At 34.1% G+C, this 18,842-nt stretch overlaps 2 protein-coding genes across 2 annotated transcripts; one reads left to right on the forward strand and one right to left on the reverse strand.

Moving 5' to 3' along the window:
• Positions 1 to 1,099: 1,099 nt before the first annotated feature.
• LOC130801734 (uncharacterized) lies at positions 1,100 to 6,221 on the reverse strand. The gene is made up of 4 exons (XM_057665616.1): positions 5,672 to 6,221; positions 2,648 to 3,631; positions 1,266 to 1,738; positions 1,100 to 1,171 (listed from the first exon to the last, which is right to left on the reverse strand). Exons 2-4 carry the CDS (start codon positions 3,624 to 3,626, stop codon positions 1,100 to 1,102), a joined length of 1,524 nt encoding a protein of 507 aa, XP_057521599.1. The 5' UTR covers positions 3,627 to 3,631; positions 5,672 to 6,221.
• A 2,236-nt stretch (positions 6,222 to 8,457) lies between these two features.
• On the forward strand, positions 8,458 to 17,171 carry LOC130800860 (uncharacterized). The gene is made up of 5 exons (XM_057664569.1): positions 8,458 to 8,771; positions 11,498 to 11,656; positions 13,599 to 13,859; positions 16,132 to 16,788; positions 16,892 to 17,171. The coding sequence occupies exons 1-5, from the start codon at positions 8,688 to 8,690 to the stop codon at positions 16,979 to 16,981; spliced, it is 1,251 nt and encodes a 416-aa protein (XP_057520552.1). The 5' UTR covers positions 8,458 to 8,687; the 3' UTR covers positions 16,982 to 17,171.
• The last annotated feature ends 1,671 nt before the right edge of the window (positions 17,172 to 18,842 follow it).

Raw genomic sequence — 18,842 nt, forward strand, 5'->3', positions numbered from 1 at the left:
ATGAAACCAGATTGGGATCGGAAGTCATCTTTGTCAGTTTGGAAGCTTGCATCAGTGTATCCAGTGACAAACAACTCATTAGCTCCGCCATATACCAGAAATTTATCCTTTGTCCTTCTTAAGTACTTGAGGATATTTTTCGCTGCTATCCAGTGTGCATCTCCTGGATTGGACTGGTATCTGCTGCACATACTCAAAGCAAATGCAACATCTGGTCGAGTACATATCATAGCATACATGATTGATCCTATTGCAGAAGCATAAGGAACATTATTCATACGCTTGAACTCTTCTGAACTCGATGGGCACATAGTCTTGCAAAGTTTAATGCCATGTTGCATAGGAATAAACCCTCTTTTGGAGCTTTCCATTTTGAACTTTGTGAGAATCTTATCTATGTAAGTCTCTTGATTTAGTCCAATAAGTCTCCTCGATCTATCCCTATAGATCTTTATTCCCAGTATGTACTCAGCCTCTCCCAGGTCTTTCATAGAGAAATGACTTTTAAGCCATTGCTTGACCGACTCAAGCATATTTTTGTCATTCCCAATGAGGAGTATGTCATCTACATACAAGACCAGAAAGGTGATATTATTCCCACTTAACTTCTTGTATACACAAGATTCCTCTTCATTTCTAAGAAAACCAAACTCTTTGACTGCCTCATCAAATCTGAGGTTCCAACTCCTTGATGCTTGCTTCAATCCATAAATGGATCTCTTAAGCTTGCATACTTTCCTTGGATTTTTCGGATCTTCAAAACCTTGTGGTTGTGTCATGTACACATCCTCCTTTAAGAACCCATTCAAAAAGGCAGTTTTGACGTCCATTTGCCATATTTCAAAGTCATGAAAGGCAGCTATTGCAAGGATTATCCTAATGGATTTTAGCATGGCTACTGGAGAAAAAGTTTCATCATAGTCTATACCATGAATTTGTTTGAAACCTTTTGCTACCAACCTTGCTTTGAAAACACTAATGTTTCCATCCTTGTCTGTTTTCAGTTTGAAAATCCATTTGCATCCAATGGGTTTTACCCCATCAGGCAAATCAACCAAGTCTCAAACTTGGTTTTCAGACATGGAATCCATTTCAGATTTCATGGCTTCAAGCCATTTTTCGGATTCAGGACTCTCCAAAGCATCTTTGTAACTAGTAGGCTCTTCTGATTCTAACATGGTTATTTCAGAGTTTTCTGTCAAAAGGAAATCAATATATCTTCTTGACGGAATTATTGTCCTACTAGACTTACGTAGGGGAACAACAAGAGAAGTTTCTGCCTCATTAGGTAGAGTGACTTCGTGTGGATTTTCTCCACTTGGGGCGGTAGGAGGTAAGTGCGTTGAATGCATTTCCTCCTGGGCATTATCATGCTGGGGCGCCTCTGATGAGGTGTTAACCTTATTCATTTGTTGCTCATCTCGAACTTCTTCGAGATATACATTACTCCCACTTGTTTTTCTAGAAATAAATTCCTGTTCTAGAAAAACACCATTGCGAGCAACAAATACTTTGTTTTCGCTTTGGTCGTAGAAGTAGTATCCCTTTGTCCTTTTTGGGTAACCCACAAAAAGACATTTGTCAGATTTAGGTGCTAGTTTATCAGATATTAAACGTTTTACATAAGCTTCGCAACCCCAAATCCTTAGAAAAGACAACTTCGGAACTTTTCCCGTCCACATCTCATATGGTGTCTTTTCCACTGCTTTGGTAGGTGCTCTATTAAGTGTGAATGCAGCTGTATCCAATGCAAATCCCCAAAATGAAATAGGAAGATCAGCAAGACTCATCACTGATCGAACCATATCTAATAGAGTTCGATTCCTCCTCTCAGAGACGCCATTTAATTGTGGTGTTCCTGGTGGAGTCAATTGTGAGAGTATGCCTCGATTTTTCAAATGATCATCAAACTCGTGAGACAAGTATTCCCCACCACGATCGGATCGTAATGCTTTTATTTTCTTCCCAAGTTGGTTCTCTACTTCATTTTGAAATTCCTTGAACTTTTCAAAGGACTCCGACTTATGTCTCATGAGGTAAACATATCCATATCTGCTTACATCATCAGTAAAGGTTATAAAGTAGCTGTAACCACCCCGAGCCACGGTACTCATAGGTCCACATACATCAGTATGTATGAGAGCTAAGAGGTCATTGGCCCTTTCACTTGTACCTGTGAAAGGTGACTTTGTCATTTTTCCCATCAAACAAAACTCGCAAATACCAAATGATTCAAAATCAAATGATTTTAGAATTCCATCTTTATGAAGTTTCTCTATTCGTTTTGAACTTATGTGGCCTAATCGACAATGCCATAGGTAAGTGGGGTTTGAATCATTTGTTTTACGTTTCTTGCTGTCTATGTTATAGATGTGAGTTTCTAAGTCTAGCACATACAACCCATTTAATAATTTAGCTGAAACATAGAACATATCATTTAAATATGCAGAACAACAATTATTCTTAATAGTAAATGAAAAACCTTCCGTGTCCAAAACCGGAATTGAAATAATGTTCTTGGTGATGGCAGGAACATAATAACAATTATTTAGTTCTAAAATTAAACCAGAGGGTAATGTTAAAATATAAACTCCAACAGCTAGAGCAGCAACTCTTGCTCCATTTCCGACTCGGAGATCCACCTCACCATTGCTCAAGCTTCTACTTCTTTTTAGACCCTGCACATTACTAGTAATGTGAGACCCACAAGCAGTATCAAATACCCAAGAAGCCGAAGTCGCTAAATTAATTTCAATAACATATATACCTGAAGATGAAGCACCAGACTTCTTTTTTTCTAGATAGACGGGGCAGTTCCTCTTCCAATGGCCAATCTTGTGGCAGTGGTAGCACTCATGTAGTGCTGCTACTTTAGCCTTTGGAGTAGCCTTTGGTCTGGGAGAGGCATTAGTGGTAACTACCTTACCATTGCCATTCCATTTAGGAACCCCTTTCTTCTTGAACTTTTTATTCTTTCTGACCATAAGCACATCTTTCAGTGCGGGTTCAGAAGGTAAGCTCCTTTCAGCCTGAATAAGCATACCATGCAATTCTGGCAAGGTTGCTTCCCCTCCTTGCATGTAAAAATTTAATCTGAAAGCATCAAAAGTTTCTGGCAAGGATCTGATCACAATATCAGTGGCCAGCTCTTTGGGATAAGGAAAACCCAACTTTTCCATGACTTGAAAATGCCCTATTAAGGCGAACACATGGGGTCCGACGGGTTTTCCCTTGCCCAGTTTGCATTCCAAAAGTTTACAATTAGCTTCAAATCTCTCTAATCGAGCATTCTTTTCGAACATTGTTCTAAGTTGCTGGATTATTGTGTAGGCATCAAGATTGTTAAAACGTTTTTGAAAATCATGTTCCATGCAAGCAAGCATCAGACATGTTACTTGCACAGAATTGGCCTCGAGATTTTGCCTAGCTCTTTTCTCTGCAACTGTTGCAGTTTCTGGCAGGGGTTCAGGGAGTGGAGTGTCAAGAACACTTTCCCTTCCTTCAGCTCTGAGAACAATTCTCACAGCCATTTTCCATTCAAGGAAGTTGTTTGCATTCAATTTGTCTTTTTCCAAGACACAGCGCAAGTTAAAAGCAGGAGTGTTGTTGTTAGTTGAACCAGACATGATTTCTACAACAATGTAATAAAGTAAAATTAATAGTCTATCAATAAGCAGTAATTAAACAATTTAATAATTTATTCAAAATTTTAAAATCCCCTTTTGAATAAATAACAACTAAGATCCTCTCCCACTACAGTTAAACGGACTTTGGCCCTGCCTTTAACTATAGTAGTTAAGGTAAGTAAACGTTTTACTAATTATAACTAATTATAATTCTTAGTAGATAGATTGATAATTCTTGTTCAATCCTATCTCTTAGTTTCAAAACCCAAAACTTTGTTTTTGATGATTTTGTTGAGTGAAACCAAACATGAACCTGTAAATTTTCAAAAAAAATTTACCCCATATCCCAAGATTTATGAGCAATACCTCGCTTTGGCAGAATGTATTATTCATTATCAAAGGCTTATAGGTGTTGTTTGGAAAAACAATAAAACTCAATATTATTTATGGGGATTCAAGTTAATTAGCATGGTTAATATTAAGTGAACACATAGCATATTTAACCAATACATTAACTTATGCATGAAAAGACCAAAATAAACGCTCAAAGCAAATAAAATCATGAATAAAAGATGATCTAGTATGGCCCCCTAAAAAAAAATTCATGAAGCTTCCATGAATCTCCATTGATCACCTTCCTTGAAACTCCTTTCATTTGTGATTACATACTTTGAATAAAAAAAAATAACGATGCGCAGATCGTATTTAATTACATTCAAAACAAACGATTCGCAGATCGTATATACTTACATTCAAAACAAACGATTCGCAGATCGTATATACTATCCTAATTTTATATATAAATTTTGTTTTGGGCCATACTAGTCATAGCATGTCAAAATAATATCAAATATTCTAAATGACAACAATGTAATATATCAAACTAAATGGTCATAACAATTAGCATATAAAATACCCTTTATGTTTAGTCAAACTTAACTAATTTAAGTGAGACAATTTAAGAGCAAAAAAAAATATCCTTTAATTTTAGTCAAACTTAACTAATTTAAGTAAAACTAGTTTAAGGGAAAAAAAAATTAAGGCTCTATTAAAAGTTATATGCACATAAAAAAAAAACAAAAAAAATTCCAAAAAAAAATTTCGGAAGCTGCATACAATTAATAAGACCAACCCATATTTTCTGGAACCATCTTCATCATTTCAAAAAAAAAAGGTCACCTTCAACCTTCATGTTAATGGAAGAAATAATACAGAGCCCAGAAAGGAGCCACGCAGCCGCCAGCAGCCGCCAGCAACCCGCCTCCCTCCGGCCATTATAGCCACCTAGACAGCCCGTGGTCTACGCTTCATCTCTGGTTATTGTTCTTTTTTTTTTTTTTTTTTTGATGTATTCGAACAAATTCGAATTGATATACCATTTTTGTGCATGAATTGCTTTAAATATCAGGAAAAACAAGTTTTTCGCATTTAAATCTCAATCCAATTGTACAAATTTTGTGTTTTAACAATTAAAATTGAATTGGGGAAAAATTAGGGTATAAGCATTTTCGATCCAAAACACTTTAATACCATTACGAGAAACACAATAACAATGAACAAATTTTGTGTTTAATTTCATTGTTTGGATTTCGTGAATAATCAAAGCCCCAAGACAATTAACACAAAATATCGAATTATCATAAAAAATTAAATTTTATTTTTTTTTTTTTTTTTGTGATGAATTCGAACAAATTCGAATTGATATACAATATTTGGCATGAATGGCAATATCAGGAAAAACAAGTTTTTTTTTTTTTTGCATTTGTTTTTCAATCTAATTGAAATTGAATATTATGAATAACTTCCATACAGTTAACATAAAAAAAACTGATTTTTATGCAAAAAAAAAAAAACAAAACCGATTGTATATTGTTCCAGAGAAAAATAGATCATATGAATATTATGAATTAGGCTTAACTGATACCACTGTTGGGATACGATGGATGCTTAAAGCGGAATTTCAGGAAACACTTCCCTAACATCTATCTCAGGATCATAAACATAATCAAACATATGAATCATATAAAAGGATTAGTCTATATTACCTTTGTAGCGTGAAATCCACGAAAATAACGCGATAAGATAATATGGAGAGCCTCAAACGTTGCTCCTCTATTCGGTCTACCGGAATCAATTGAACACCAACGTTTGCTAGAACGGAAGAGATTGTTTCTCTTGCTTTTTCTGGTTTTTCAATAACTGTATATGAGAATTGTGTATGGTGAGAGTTTTAAATAAACATATTTATAATACTCACATCCATCGTCCCATTATCCCCACTTCTCCACTACTAGCATTATATCCTCATATAATACTAGTAACCTAGGTCAAAAAGAAACCGATTCTTTTGTTAACCTAATTGGATCGCAAGCCCATACTCCTAATGGGCCCGAGTCATTTACCGTTCAATTGATTCTTTTGTAAGACCTTATAGGATTAATTATATTAGTTGTGGTCCAATTATTATTGACCCACCAATTATATTTATTCTCTAGCAAGCAAATATAATTACTAATAATAATTAACTTTATTATCTTCATAAATATCCTATATATTTATATTTAGTAATTGTCGGAAATGTCTACGGACATATTCCTTCAGCAGGAGAGTTCAAAACCTGGGTACCCACAACGAGAAGTTTGGTTTCCGGGTACCCAGAATGGAAACTGGATCGGGTCGTTTTTGTGCTTATTGCAAGAAAAGGAAGAGCAGATTGAAACTGCTTGAAGGAACTGCGAAAAGAGGAGGTTGAGAATTAGGAGAGAAAAGATAATTAACAGAATTTGGTGCATTTTTTGAAGAATGAATGAAAGCGGAAAGAGAAAAAATAGAATTTAGAAATTTTATTTTGGAGTTTTTTTAAGTGGTATTTTCGGTTCTCTAATGAGAAAAGCTTTTATTTTTCCAATTAAGTAAAGCTACGGGTGATTAGTCGATGTACGAGTCATTATCTTTGATATAGAAGTATTTATTTCTACTAAACAAAGTTGAATTATATTTGGTTTCGAAGAATTTGCGTTTGTTAGGTAGGTATGATTCTAGAGATGACCGGAGCAAGGTGATAGAATCAATAATTTAATATTTACTCGACTTTGTAATTAAATTTAATTTTGACTTTATTTTAAAATAGATTTAAAACAATTTAAAAATCAATGTAGACGTAAGACGTGGTTTTAAACTTTTCAGAAACATTTATCCCAAAATCGATCTGATAAGTCGAATGAACACCTCTAATTGGGAGTATACTAATCTTTTTGTCGTATCAAATTGCTCCATATACAATTGGTAAATAATCAAAAAAAGTTTATAAAAGTGATACCTTATAGGGAAGTTGGAGAAATAAGTAGATGAGATGAATAAAACTTAAATATATAGATAAAAAATTTAAAAAGTGTGTAATTCATGACCAAAAATATATAATTTAAATTTAATGGGATAGACTAAAGAAACAATGGTAAAAATTTTGTGGGACAAAAAAAATATATATTATATTTGTATTTTGTTATATTAAATTTATAAATATAACTAAAAATATAAATTTTCTTTGTGCAAAAATGCTATGTATTATTTTCTCATACAAATTTTTCTTCCAAAATGTCATAGTAATGTCATCAACTTATTATTATTATCATCATATTTATATCCTTATTTAATATAATTACTGATTAGAATGAGTTTGTTATCATTTTCAATATATTATTAGCATTATAATTAGAATTCATTAATATATATATATATATATATATATATATATATATATATATATATATATATATATATATATATATATATATATATTCACCTTTTTATAGAGATGTAAATCGGGTCATGTCTGAATTGAAGCAAATATTACATTCCAGATATTAGGTCTCGAATCCGATTCAGCGATTCTTATCTAGCTTTACTTTTTTCAACTGTTCTGTATACAAAATATATATACAAGAAATCAAATAATTTGACGTTTAACTAATTTATTTTAACTCAAAGTGTGTTTATTTCATCTAAAAAAAATTGTTTACTTAAACATGTGTTTGCATAAAATAAGTTTATTTGATACATAGAAATTTAATTTCATAAAATCTTTAGACATATAATTTTTACTAATAGGATGACTTATGAAAATTTGTATATTCATGATATCTATTTTTCAATCACTTGTAGATAAACTAGCTCAAATCAAGCTCTTTCAAAGTCAGAAGACAATCACAAAACGGGGCCATATAAACTTTTTCAGTGTTAATATCCATATTCCACCTAGTAACCATATGGGCTACAGTATTATCATCTTTACGAACAAAGCTACACTTAAAACCATCAAAGAAAAGACAAGTAAGTAAAAGGGCAATCGTAAACTAAATAAACTGGAGCAAGGCCTTTATCCTTTTTGGTGATGAGAATAATCACGTTGAGTGCATCCCCCTCAAAGTGAATCATTTTGAAATCATTCTTTTTAGCAACCTCCAAACTATAGCATGTAGATGAAACTCTCGAGAGATCTATGGCCTAGTTGGCTTGTACGTGTCTACTATTAGTGAGGAGAATGCGACCTTGATCATCCCTAAAGACAATATCCATTTAATTTGATATCATTATCAAACAAACCAACTAAATAAACTAATAATCTATTGCTTAGCATCCAAATTTTAAGCATAAGCATACATCAAAGGAGGATATATAGATAAATAATAGTTATTCAAAACGTAGAAAATTACTTTTATATATCCCCATTTTATAAGAGGACATTTAAAATTTTATTTTATTTTATTTATTTTAATATTATGTATTATATATATTATCTTTTTATACAAAGTATTTCATAAATCATTAAACAAAATGAAAGATCTGGCGGGAGAAGTCCTCGCGGTCCTTCACTATAAAGCTCTAGCCAAACCCTATTCCGGAATTCCCCATTTTTCCCCCTAGGCTTCACTCGTTCTCTTTTCTCTTTACCCCAATCCCTAAATATGCATTTAATAAAACCCCTCTAGTCGTAAATTAGGGTTTGATATTTAACCTCTCTTACAAAATATTCCTCAATTTTGATTGTCAAGATTAACAAAAATGGATGATGTGTTTGAAGATGACCGTGAAAAGCAAACTTGTACACTCAATGAGTATCTTGATGACGTTGAAGAACGCGAACTGGTATATTTCCTTGTTATTTACCTTTTTTTTCTTCACTTTACTAATTTTGTTAGGGTTTTTGAGTTTTCGAGTTGCATGATTTTGATCTGGTTTGCTGAGGAATTGGACTGGGAATTTATTTTTATATTTTGATTTGTTCTTTTTTTAATAATTGAATGCTAAATAAGTCAATACTAATATTTGTTCATCGCACATTACAATTATTTTCCCAAATTTGATTATGTGTTGGTACTGAGGAATGAGATTATATACTATGTTTTTCTTAAATAAGTTCTAATTAGGATGAAATAAATCCTAAAATCATTAGCATTGCCCTTTCACACTCCTAAATTTAGGTTGGGTACTCTTATGGTCTACTTGGTTGTTGGTATTAAATAGTAGTAATGATAATGATTTATTATGTAAATTGTCATATGAAATGTACTGTGTCATTCTCTTCTAATAAAACTTTGATCATTAATTTTTTTTTTTATAATTTACATCACCACCTAATACCACCCCTCTAAATGTTAATGTGTTGGAATGAAGTTTAGAAAGAAAATATTAATAATTGAAAGCATTGCCATTGAACTTGTCAAGAAATTTTCCTACCAACATTATACTAACTTTTTTATTACTATTCCCACTATTTAATACCGACAACCAAATGGGTTGTTAGTGATTATGGAATCTGGACTGTGAAACTTGGAACCCTATTTCACCCAAATTTCCTTGACAGTTGTAATGGCTACATTTTTACATGAGCAGGAGTGTGTTCGATACTTAATTTGTAGATTGAAATGACGGGGATTTTTCATATAATAACCGACTTCTATACTTAAGCACATACTTGTATTGTACAGTTGTATTTGAGACACTAGGAGACATGACCTAGTCCACTTAACTTGGTTTTGGAGAAGTATGTGCACGTGTAATTTGATATGGGCTCATATTACTTTATATTTGGGGATGTAATCAAAAGTAAGGTGTTGCATAAAGGATGATATGATTTGATTGAAATATTGATTAAGATGTTGAATAGCTGAATACCTAATTCAAATGAAATATCAAATATTCAATGGGTTGTTTAGAATGTTTAAAACGAGAAAAAGAGCAAGGAAAAACATACTTGACTTTTGTTGAGTATGGCTCAGTAATTTTCTCCACGAATGTTGGTGAAATGGAAGCATAGTGAACAAGAGTAGTGGTTTGCAGATGCTTGGTTGGTGTTGCGAAGAAAAGTGTTGATGTGTTGGAGGCTTTTGTACGAGCTTGGGCTTGCAACGTGGTGGGAATGTGGGATGCTTGTTGAAGGTTCAATGCTCAAGCAAGCTCTTACACATGGGATGTCTTCAGATGCAATAGCAGCAGCGTATGGCTGCAGGTACTGATGCTTGGGCGAGCAGTGTTTTTGGACAGCTTCTGGTTGCTGGTTGATCAAATAAATCGGCGATCACTAGCCTACTGCAAGGTCGAGGCCCATATAGCTCGGCAGAGCATCAGTTTTTCAGGAGCTTCTGTTTTGGTTTGATATATGTTGCTCAGTCGAGGATAACCTGGCTTGGATGAGCAACATGCCCTGTTTGCGTTTTTCTTGAAATAAAAGACTCTTATTTCCTAGGGGAATGAATACCTGGTTGCCTTATTTCAACACACATGAGAGACAATTCTTGTTCGGGAGCTTTACAAAGGGGTATTATAGCAATTGTATGGGATGTTTTGAGTGAATCCAACACTAGGGATCCTTGTGATTTTCCAAGTGATTTTAGTGAGAGTTCTTGTAATCTTTTGTACTCAAGCATCTATAACTACAATCGCTTCCCCTTGTTTAGATCAAATTTATAGTCCTTGAACAAGTTGTTCATAGTATTTTCTTACCTCTCAAATTGACGTGTTCATTTTTTTATTCATAAATTTCAACTTTTTCTTGTTCATTTTTACTTCTCAATTGTTGAAGCTTTGATTGTGTATGTGTAAACTTGTTTGTGGGCATCTAAACGTTGATTATTAACCACTTCGTCCTTATAACTTTGATGATATAGAAGTGTGTGCTTTTAGAGGGATAAGAGTTGGGATAGAGAGGCTGTTTGGAGTAATGGGTGTGTTGCGTTCATTTGAACCCCAAAACTCCCCAAGTTGAAGCCTTGTTTAAGGCACTTGAAGTACTCATAGCATAGTATGGTAAGGGGTACAATATGTAGTTTGTACCTTTCAATACAAGCTACGAAACCATGAGAACTGTGGAATTAGATCTGAATTTGATGCCTAATTAATTAATTTTTGCATGCATGGTTTTTTTGTGCTTATTAGCATTCCACTTCTGCAGTCTTCCCCTTCATTTGGTTATCATACACTTCATGGTGTGTGCCACTTCCAATTTCCTTTAGTTGAATGGTGGTGATCTCCTATAGGCTGAGTTTTAGCATAGTAGACCTGGTTGGTCCTAACAATATGTCATCTTATTCAAGGAGAGTGTTAACTTGAAGGTTTAGCTAGCCTCTTTTTGTTTTTGTTTTGTTAGGATTGTGAAATATTTTTTTGATGTGAAATCTGGCATGTAAATCCTTTTTTGCATGCATTTGTTGGTATTTGATATGAACTTGTGTTAGTAAGTTATGCACTTTCTCTGGTCTCGCTCACTAGAAACTTATAACACCTAACAAATCAAATGTAAAACACTCAAAATATTCTGCAAAGGACAGTTTTGTTCTCATCAATTCTATGTGATGACTATATTAGTATTACAGGAAGCTGAAATGGTTTTGGGCGGTGATGATGGAGATGAGTGTACATACTCTAATGGTTATCTGAAAAGACAGGCTATATTTTCATGTTTGACATGCACTCCCGAAGAATTTGCTGGATTTTGTACTGCTTGCAGCTTGTCTTGTCATGAAGGACATGAGGTAATTATTTTTTTTTCAGTTGTGGGAAGAAGTTTCGGTGTCTGAATTTTGTTGACATATTTTTTTGAGGTCCTATAAGATTCATTTGATTTCTCACGAAGGACAATTTCTGGGTTATATATGTATATAGTGTGTGTGTATTATGATGATCTTTCATCAATTTCGTTGCCCAAAGGACTTGGAGTTCATGTGCCGTGAATGTTATACATGGGTTGTGGCCTCGCCTGATAATTAAGTCTAGCTCGTTAGTAGCACCACATCATATATTGATGTGCTAGCTAGATGGAAAGAAGTTAGTCAATTGAAGTAGCACATAAATATTATTTTACATGAAAAAAGATGTATGCAAAGTTGATAGTCTTGTTATATTACTAGGACTATTTTAGAAAACTTCATATATTTTAACATATATTCTTTCTATGATTATTTTTGATTTGGGATCCTTGGTGTAGATTGTTTATCTCTTTGGAGCTGGTCAATCCTATTTTTGGCTATATGTATTGGCCAGGGGAGGTAATAACTCTGGAAAAGCTAAGATGTGAAGTGCTCAGCTTAAACTTGAGTTAAGGCTATTAAAGGGTTTTTGTTTAATCAAGAGGCATCTAAGGTTTAGGTTGATTAGGTCAAATTGAGAGATCTTGATATCCTTGTAAGTTTATGTTGTATACTCTTTATTAAAAGTCTCAGTTCATTTTTGATGGACTTTTCTTGCTTTTGAGTGTTCACATTAAATTTCTTTGTCTTTTTTGTTGATTCTTGGGTTTATTTACCACAAATATTTTTGCTTGAAAATACATGATCAAATTGGCCACAATCCTAAAAGTACATCCATCAAATTTTCATATTCAAATGACATTAAAAGCACAATTTGATATGCATTGTGGTATACACTTAAATAATGGAATTTTATCAATGGCTTTTTCTTTCATAGTTATTTGAAAATGTTCATCTTCATAATATCCTGAAGTGATTGTTACTGAAAGGTTTCCTTTACTTATCATTAATGGCTTTTCCCCCTCAATTTCTTCATTGTATCTGTGACATTATGACTTGCGAACATCAATGTTTTGGTTCAATGAAGCAGTTTATTAAAATTGAAGTACAGGTACTTTGAAACTAATATGCACATTGGTGGATTATACCTTGCAAATGGATCTGCTTTTGCAAAAGAAAGGAATGCAAATAAAGGGGTGGCTAATGTGTAGTTGAGATGTAGAGTAGCTTTAACCTTTTGTATCTTGATAATCTGACAAAACTATTGGGTTTTATTTGCAGATAGGAGTAATAAATTAAATACTGTGAACCTGTTTGTTTGAGATCCTGTCTTTGGTATGGTGATATTGTGTGTCAACTGCTCTTATTTGTGAAGATTCTCTCTTCTAAGAAATCTTTTTCCTCCATGATGTATAGTGCTCTTGGCACTTATGTTTTTTTTTACAATAGAAAAGGTTAGAAGCCAACTTTTATCAATTAGAAATATGAAGTTCGGTTTGAGCTTTTTACAGGGTTTCCTCAACTGTATATTTGTCTTGTTTGCCAATGTGCCACCTTAGGGTTTTCTAATGCTTGGCTCTTTTTAGATGGATAACCTTGGGTTATCTGAATCAAGGAGTAATGAATCTTTAAAGTTCTGACTTATCGTGAATGGATTTTAAATCTCAGTAATTTACTATTCAATTTTTTAAAACTGATATTTTAAAGGAATTGAAAATAGGAATTTCGGTATGCACTAAAATTTATAAATTAAGATATTGTTTTAAAGAATTATGAGTTGGTTTTATTTAAATTCTACTCATGAAAACCCCTTTCCATGATTGTCCGACATACTCCCAACAGTCACCTACATTATTATTTATACTTTTTGCATTGGTTAGCTTCCGGTCCTTAGAGGAGTGGTCTTCATGTTCTTTCACAATAACCTTACATTTGGTTGCTTTTGTAGGTTGTGGAGCTGTGGACCAAGAGAAACTTCAGGTGTGATTGTGGAAATTCAAAGTTTGGAAACTTCATTTGTAAGCTTCAGCCGGGTAAGGACATAGAAAATGTAAAGAATGCATACAACCACAACTTTAAAGGTACATATTGTACCTGTGATCGCCCTTACCCCGATCCTGCTGCTGAAGAGGATGAAGAGATGGTACAGTGCTGTATATGTGAAGATTGGTTTCATCGGGAACATCTTGGTCTTGATTCTACTGAGAAGGTTGGTATATTATTTTCCCTATCCATCAGTCTTAAAGATTCATATGTCTATTGTAATTTTAATAGCCTTTTCATTTGTAGCTATAAAAATTGTATGTAAAGTGTAAATTATTTTATTTATCTATTGTTAAAAGAAACACTCGGAAATACAATTAATATAACTTTGAAAATTTAATATCCGTGTTGGATTTTAAATATGGATTTTAGACACTTCTCAAATGACTCCTCGGGTCCTTATAATTAGAACCCAATGAGTTCGATATTCGAACTTCTTACTCAAGTTCAACCCATGCTCAAGACTGATAGGCCCATCTTGATGGTGCCAAAGATTTCTAGGTCTTTGATTTTTTATTGTAATGGACTATAGTAAAATGACTTGTCAAATCATGTGTTTTCTGTCTATGTGAAAATGTAGATAATGCTCGTTATAAGAGTTAATCGGATTTAGCCTCTTTATTACCATAAGGGTACGTTTACGTATATCTAATGCCCCAAACTCCGCTTAGGTGATAGCATACGTAGGATTCACATAATGACATAGGCCTAGGGGTAATGAAATGTTCTTTTGCTTGTTAGCAATGTGCAAAGTGGTTTTTATGTTCCGTTGGGCATTACCTTAATGATTGATGAGATCAACATATTCACTTTTATGGGGTGTATCTTTTTACAAATCTTGATACATGCCTTAATATTCATTTGGATCATATGCTCAACAGTGTTAATTGCTTGAGGCCAACTCAATTCCTTCATTAATTGCCAGAATCTTAGCATAAAAAGTTGTGTTCTGGAGTCTAGACAGTCCTCTGCGGCCTTTAATAGTGTCTTCTCTTCTCCTGCAAACCCAGGAGAAGACTTTCTGGTGTTACTATTCAGTGCATAATGTGGGTAGCTAATCATCTTCTTGCAAACACTAGCTGCCAGGAGCCTAGGACGCAGTCATGAATCGAGGCATTCAGCTTTGTTTGTAACACATGGCTTTGGATAGGTATTATAGGGATTACCTAGTTTTTTTTTTTTGAATAATCCTAGTAATTAGTACTCTCTTCATATCATTTTGTTTGTTATGGTTTGAATATTCCATACAAAGAGTGTAATATAAATATGGTTTTTCATGGATATAAAAAAGTGAAAATATATCCCGGTGAGACTATCTTAAATTTGTTCGATGTATAGAATTTTAATACTCCTATAAATGTATTTCTAAATAATGAGACTTAAATTATACTTGAAAATTGTGCAAAAAGCTAATGTAACAAAGTGAGGAACTAATTAGTAAGTATGAGGAATAATTAGTCATTTGCTGCTCTTTTTTGAGTCTTTCTTGAGTTGATGGTCTCATTGGCCACAATCTCCTTTTATCTCCTCTAGTAAAGGGTATCCCGGTGTTAGTATCAAATTTCATTGTAATATCTTAGGTTATAAATGATACAAAATTTACTCCTACATTCACAACAAATGCTATTTTTGAGTATTTCTCCAAAGATTGCTAACAGTTTCTGCCTATAACTGATCTGCATCATCCATGGCTATCTTGGTGCAGATTAACTGGCTTTGAAACTAAAAGCTTCTTCACCTTCGAAGTCAAGGGCAGACACAATATTTTAATGGTGGGGTTGTGAAGGTTAATTGAATATGTATTACAAAACATGCTTGAACTAAATTCTAAGTTGACATTGAATAAATATCATTAATTGTGAAACAATTCATCAAACACATAATGTGAATTTAAAAACCCACTAATCCATAATTGTTCAAACACTTTGTGTTTCCGGACAATTTTGAAGATAAAGGGAGGCTTCTTAGACCCACAGGCCATGCATTTTGGATCATCAAAACACTGGTGTCTTTTAACATGACTGTCATTGCTCTGCAATTGGTCATGCATCATTTGCCAAATAGTATCCCTTCATTTGTTCCCTAAGAAGACTCCTAGTTTTATTTTATGTTACTCAGGACTCGAATGTGTTCAGACATGTGTAGTGCATTGAAGGATTCAACATGTAGTGCAAGTATCATGATGGAGAATCTGACACACTGACATGATGGGGGAGTAGAAGTGTCAGATCAACACAGGTTTTCGATGAGGACTCCTGTTCCGTCTTTTGTATCATATTGTTATTTCAATGATACTTTTACCTTCTCTGGGGAATAAATATCTTTCATGTCTTGTGTTCTGTTCCCACATATGAATGTGACGATATTTTTTTGCTTAATTATGCACAAATTTGTATGCTGTTTCCTCATGATCTAAGGTAGATTTATTATGTTTCCAGATTCCTGTGGACGATGAAGGAGAGCCACTATACGAGGATCTTATATGTTCTGGTTGCTCAAAAGCTTGTTCATTCTTGGCCTTTTATCCCCAGAACATATTTGTGGCCCCTAAGAAACATGAGGCGGTCACGAATGGTGAAAAAGGGAAGGGAGTACTGGTAGAGGCTTCATGTATCAGTGCTGACAAGATAAGTTGTGACAACTCGAAATCGTGTGACAATGGTGACATCAAGCCTGATAATATATATGATATAGAAGGATCGGTTGCAGGAGAAAAGACGGACAAAAAATTGAGCTTGAATAAATGCATTCAAGATAGTAGTTCAGGTACTACTTGCCAGCTTGGCCTTGATCTTAGGGAAGCACTGCCAACTATGGAAAGGAACAAAACTGTTTTCCTTAGAAATAACTGGAGGGACTCTCTCTGCCGATGTGAAAAATGTTATGCTTTCTATGAACAGAATCACATCAGTTTTCTGGTTGACAAAGATGACACAATTGCTGAATATGAGAAGCGGGGAAAGCAAAGAAGGGACGAAAGGCTGCAGAAACAGGAGGGTGCCACATTAAACATGTTTAATAACCTTGGTCACATACAGAAAGTGGAGATTATGAGTGGCATCGCAGAGATGAAAAATGAGATGGAAAATTTTTTTGTATGCCAATTTTCCTTATGCTTGAATAATACCTTTACTTGTTATGTTCCTTTTGTCATGAAATGAAATGACTTATTATTTTTCTTTGTTAAACCTTTTTCAGGCAAATCGTGATGCATCAGAAGCAGTTACATCTGATGATATATATCAACTTTTTGACAATCTAAAAAAGAAACGTCGCCGGGAAATGTAAGCAATGTCTTAGACCTCTGTAACATAAATATACCTTGGATAATCATAGACTTGTTAGATTTCTGAACCTTTCTTGTTGTTTGAAATGTCATTAAACTTTCAGTTTGTGATCGCTTTGTTCTTTTGCATTATGTATAATGGCATGATCCTTTATTGTTTTTCCTAATAGAACTTTGAGGAAGTTGATTGTGCTGTTGCCTCCACCCCCTGACCCCACCGTTTCTTTTCTTTGATCTCTCTTTTGTTTTCTTCCGGGGCTTCTGATGTGTTCTGGATTTTGTCCCTTCTTATTTTAGCCAAAGGTTACCGGTACATTTAAGCATCGAGTTAGGTGGAAATTGATGATCTATTTCTAAATCTGGTTTTTGATCTAACTGATCAAGAGGTTGTTGGACTTTGGGGTCAACTTTTAAGAAAAAATCTGGGTATTTCTTACAGCAACTACTACTTGAATTTCTTCAGGGGACTGCTCATAGGCACCAGCTTGCAAACATTTTACTGTTTCATCACGTTCTTGACTCTGGCTTTATTGTCCTATTAAATTCTGTTTGCGTACAGTCGGTGACACTCTGTTTTAGTCTGCTAATTATTGTTGCTGCCTGTAAATTTGAATTGTTAATTGTCTTAGACTTCAGAAGAGCTGGTCATATGGCCTATTCTCCCCTTGGGCATCTGTCTACCTGTCTTTGTGTAATTTTTTCCTGCAGCGCTGTGTCAGCTCATTAGAGGTGAGTAAGTGGGTCAAACTTATATCGACCTGAGCAAAAAATGACTCTAATTTCAAAAATCAAATCAACACGGTGATAGGTACACAGTAAACTCGAAAAAGACTGAACCTAAAACATCATCTCCTAAACCTGACTCGATAACCCAATTGCCAAACCTTAAGTTCGAGTGAGCTAGAATGTGGAGTGTCTTTACCTGCCGTGTACATGATACTATGATCAGCAAGATTTGCTAGTTTTCATTGAATTTATTTTACAATAAGACTGGACAGTGATCGATTCGGGGAAGAAAATAAATGCTTTATTCTAAAAGATAAGTAATGCAATCAGATAGTTGTGGATAAAAATGTCCTTAGAGTCAGCAAAGTCGAAATTTTTTTGGAAGATGAAGCAGAGTGAATCATGAAGGTGGGTTTATTGGATGATTTTTTTTTCCTGATAATTTACATAGGATGTTGGTTTAGAATCTTATGTATTCAACCTTATTGAAAATAGGACTGTACTGGCCTCTATAGTTGTTAGATACCTAGATTTGTCTGATTTCCGTATCCTTCAGTTAATCAACTGCAACTGATTGATTCATTTATTTTTATTTTCTTGCCTGTTCTCATTGTTTCTGTTGCATATTGTTAGAAAACCCCCACCAACCCCTCAATATGAGAAAATACTTAAAACTTACTTCATCTAGTTCTTAAAAAGCTTTACCTGCCTCATCTCGAGCACACACTATACCCGTAGTTAGGTTGATTCGATGGAAATGCAAGAAGTTAGGATGTTGCCATGTTAGATTAGCGTTAATGTCAATTCGTTTTGGTCTGATTGGGGCCAAAGTGACCTTGTTAGTTTTAAAAAAGAGTGATTAGCTGCCAACTCTGTTTAATACTAATTGCCTAATTTTGGCTGCATTGTATGCTTTATTATTAATGTTCCTTAATCCTTACACTGTATATTGTCACTAATTTGGAGGTTTTCTTAAATGCTGGAGTTTTTGCTTGGGAGTCAATGGATTTAAGCATGGTAAGAAAGCATCTTAGGTAATAGCTACGTGATCACCCAGTTGTGAGCTAAGCACCCTATTTTATACACTTAATAAAAGAATTGATTGATCACCAATTGGGTAAGTAGTAAGTACTCTTT

This window comes from Amaranthus tricolor, chromosome 15 (genome assembly GCF_026212465.1).
Source record: "Amaranthus tricolor cultivar Red isolate AtriRed21 chromosome 15, ASM2621246v1, whole genome shotgun sequence".
Taxonomy (NCBI): domain Eukaryota; kingdom Viridiplantae; phylum Streptophyta; class Magnoliopsida; order Caryophyllales; family Amaranthaceae; genus Amaranthus; species Amaranthus tricolor.

What these genes read in the sequence shown, in the direction of transcription:
- LOC130801734 (XM_057665616.1), bottom strand. Translation starts at nt 3,626, where the DNA reads ATGTCTGGTTCAACTAACAACAACACTCCTGCTTTTAACTTGCGCTGT. An exon ending in AAGTAGAAGCTTGAGCAATG is followed by an intron (nt 1,739 to 2,647) that starts GTGAGGTGGATC and finishes CATTGGATACAG; the next exon opens with CTGCATTCACACTTAATAGA. An exon ending in ATGAGGCAGAAACTTCTCTT is followed by an intron (nt 1,172 to 1,265) that starts GTTGTTCCCCTA and finishes TAACCATGTTAG; the next exon opens with AATCAGAAGAGCCTACTAGT.
- LOC130800860 (XM_057664569.1), top strand. Translation starts at nt 8,688, where the DNA reads ATGGATGATGTGTTTGAAGATGACCGTGAAAAGCAAACTTGTACACTC. An exon ending in CTTGTCATGAAGGACATGAG is followed by an intron (nt 11,657 to 13,598) that starts GTAATTATTTTT and finishes TTGCTTTTGTAG; the next exon opens with GTTGTGGAGCTGTGGACCAA. An exon ending in ATGAGATGGAAAATTTTTTT is followed by an intron (nt 16,789 to 16,891) that starts GTATGCCAATTT and finishes AACCTTTTTCAG; the next exon opens with GCAAATCGTGATGCATCAGA.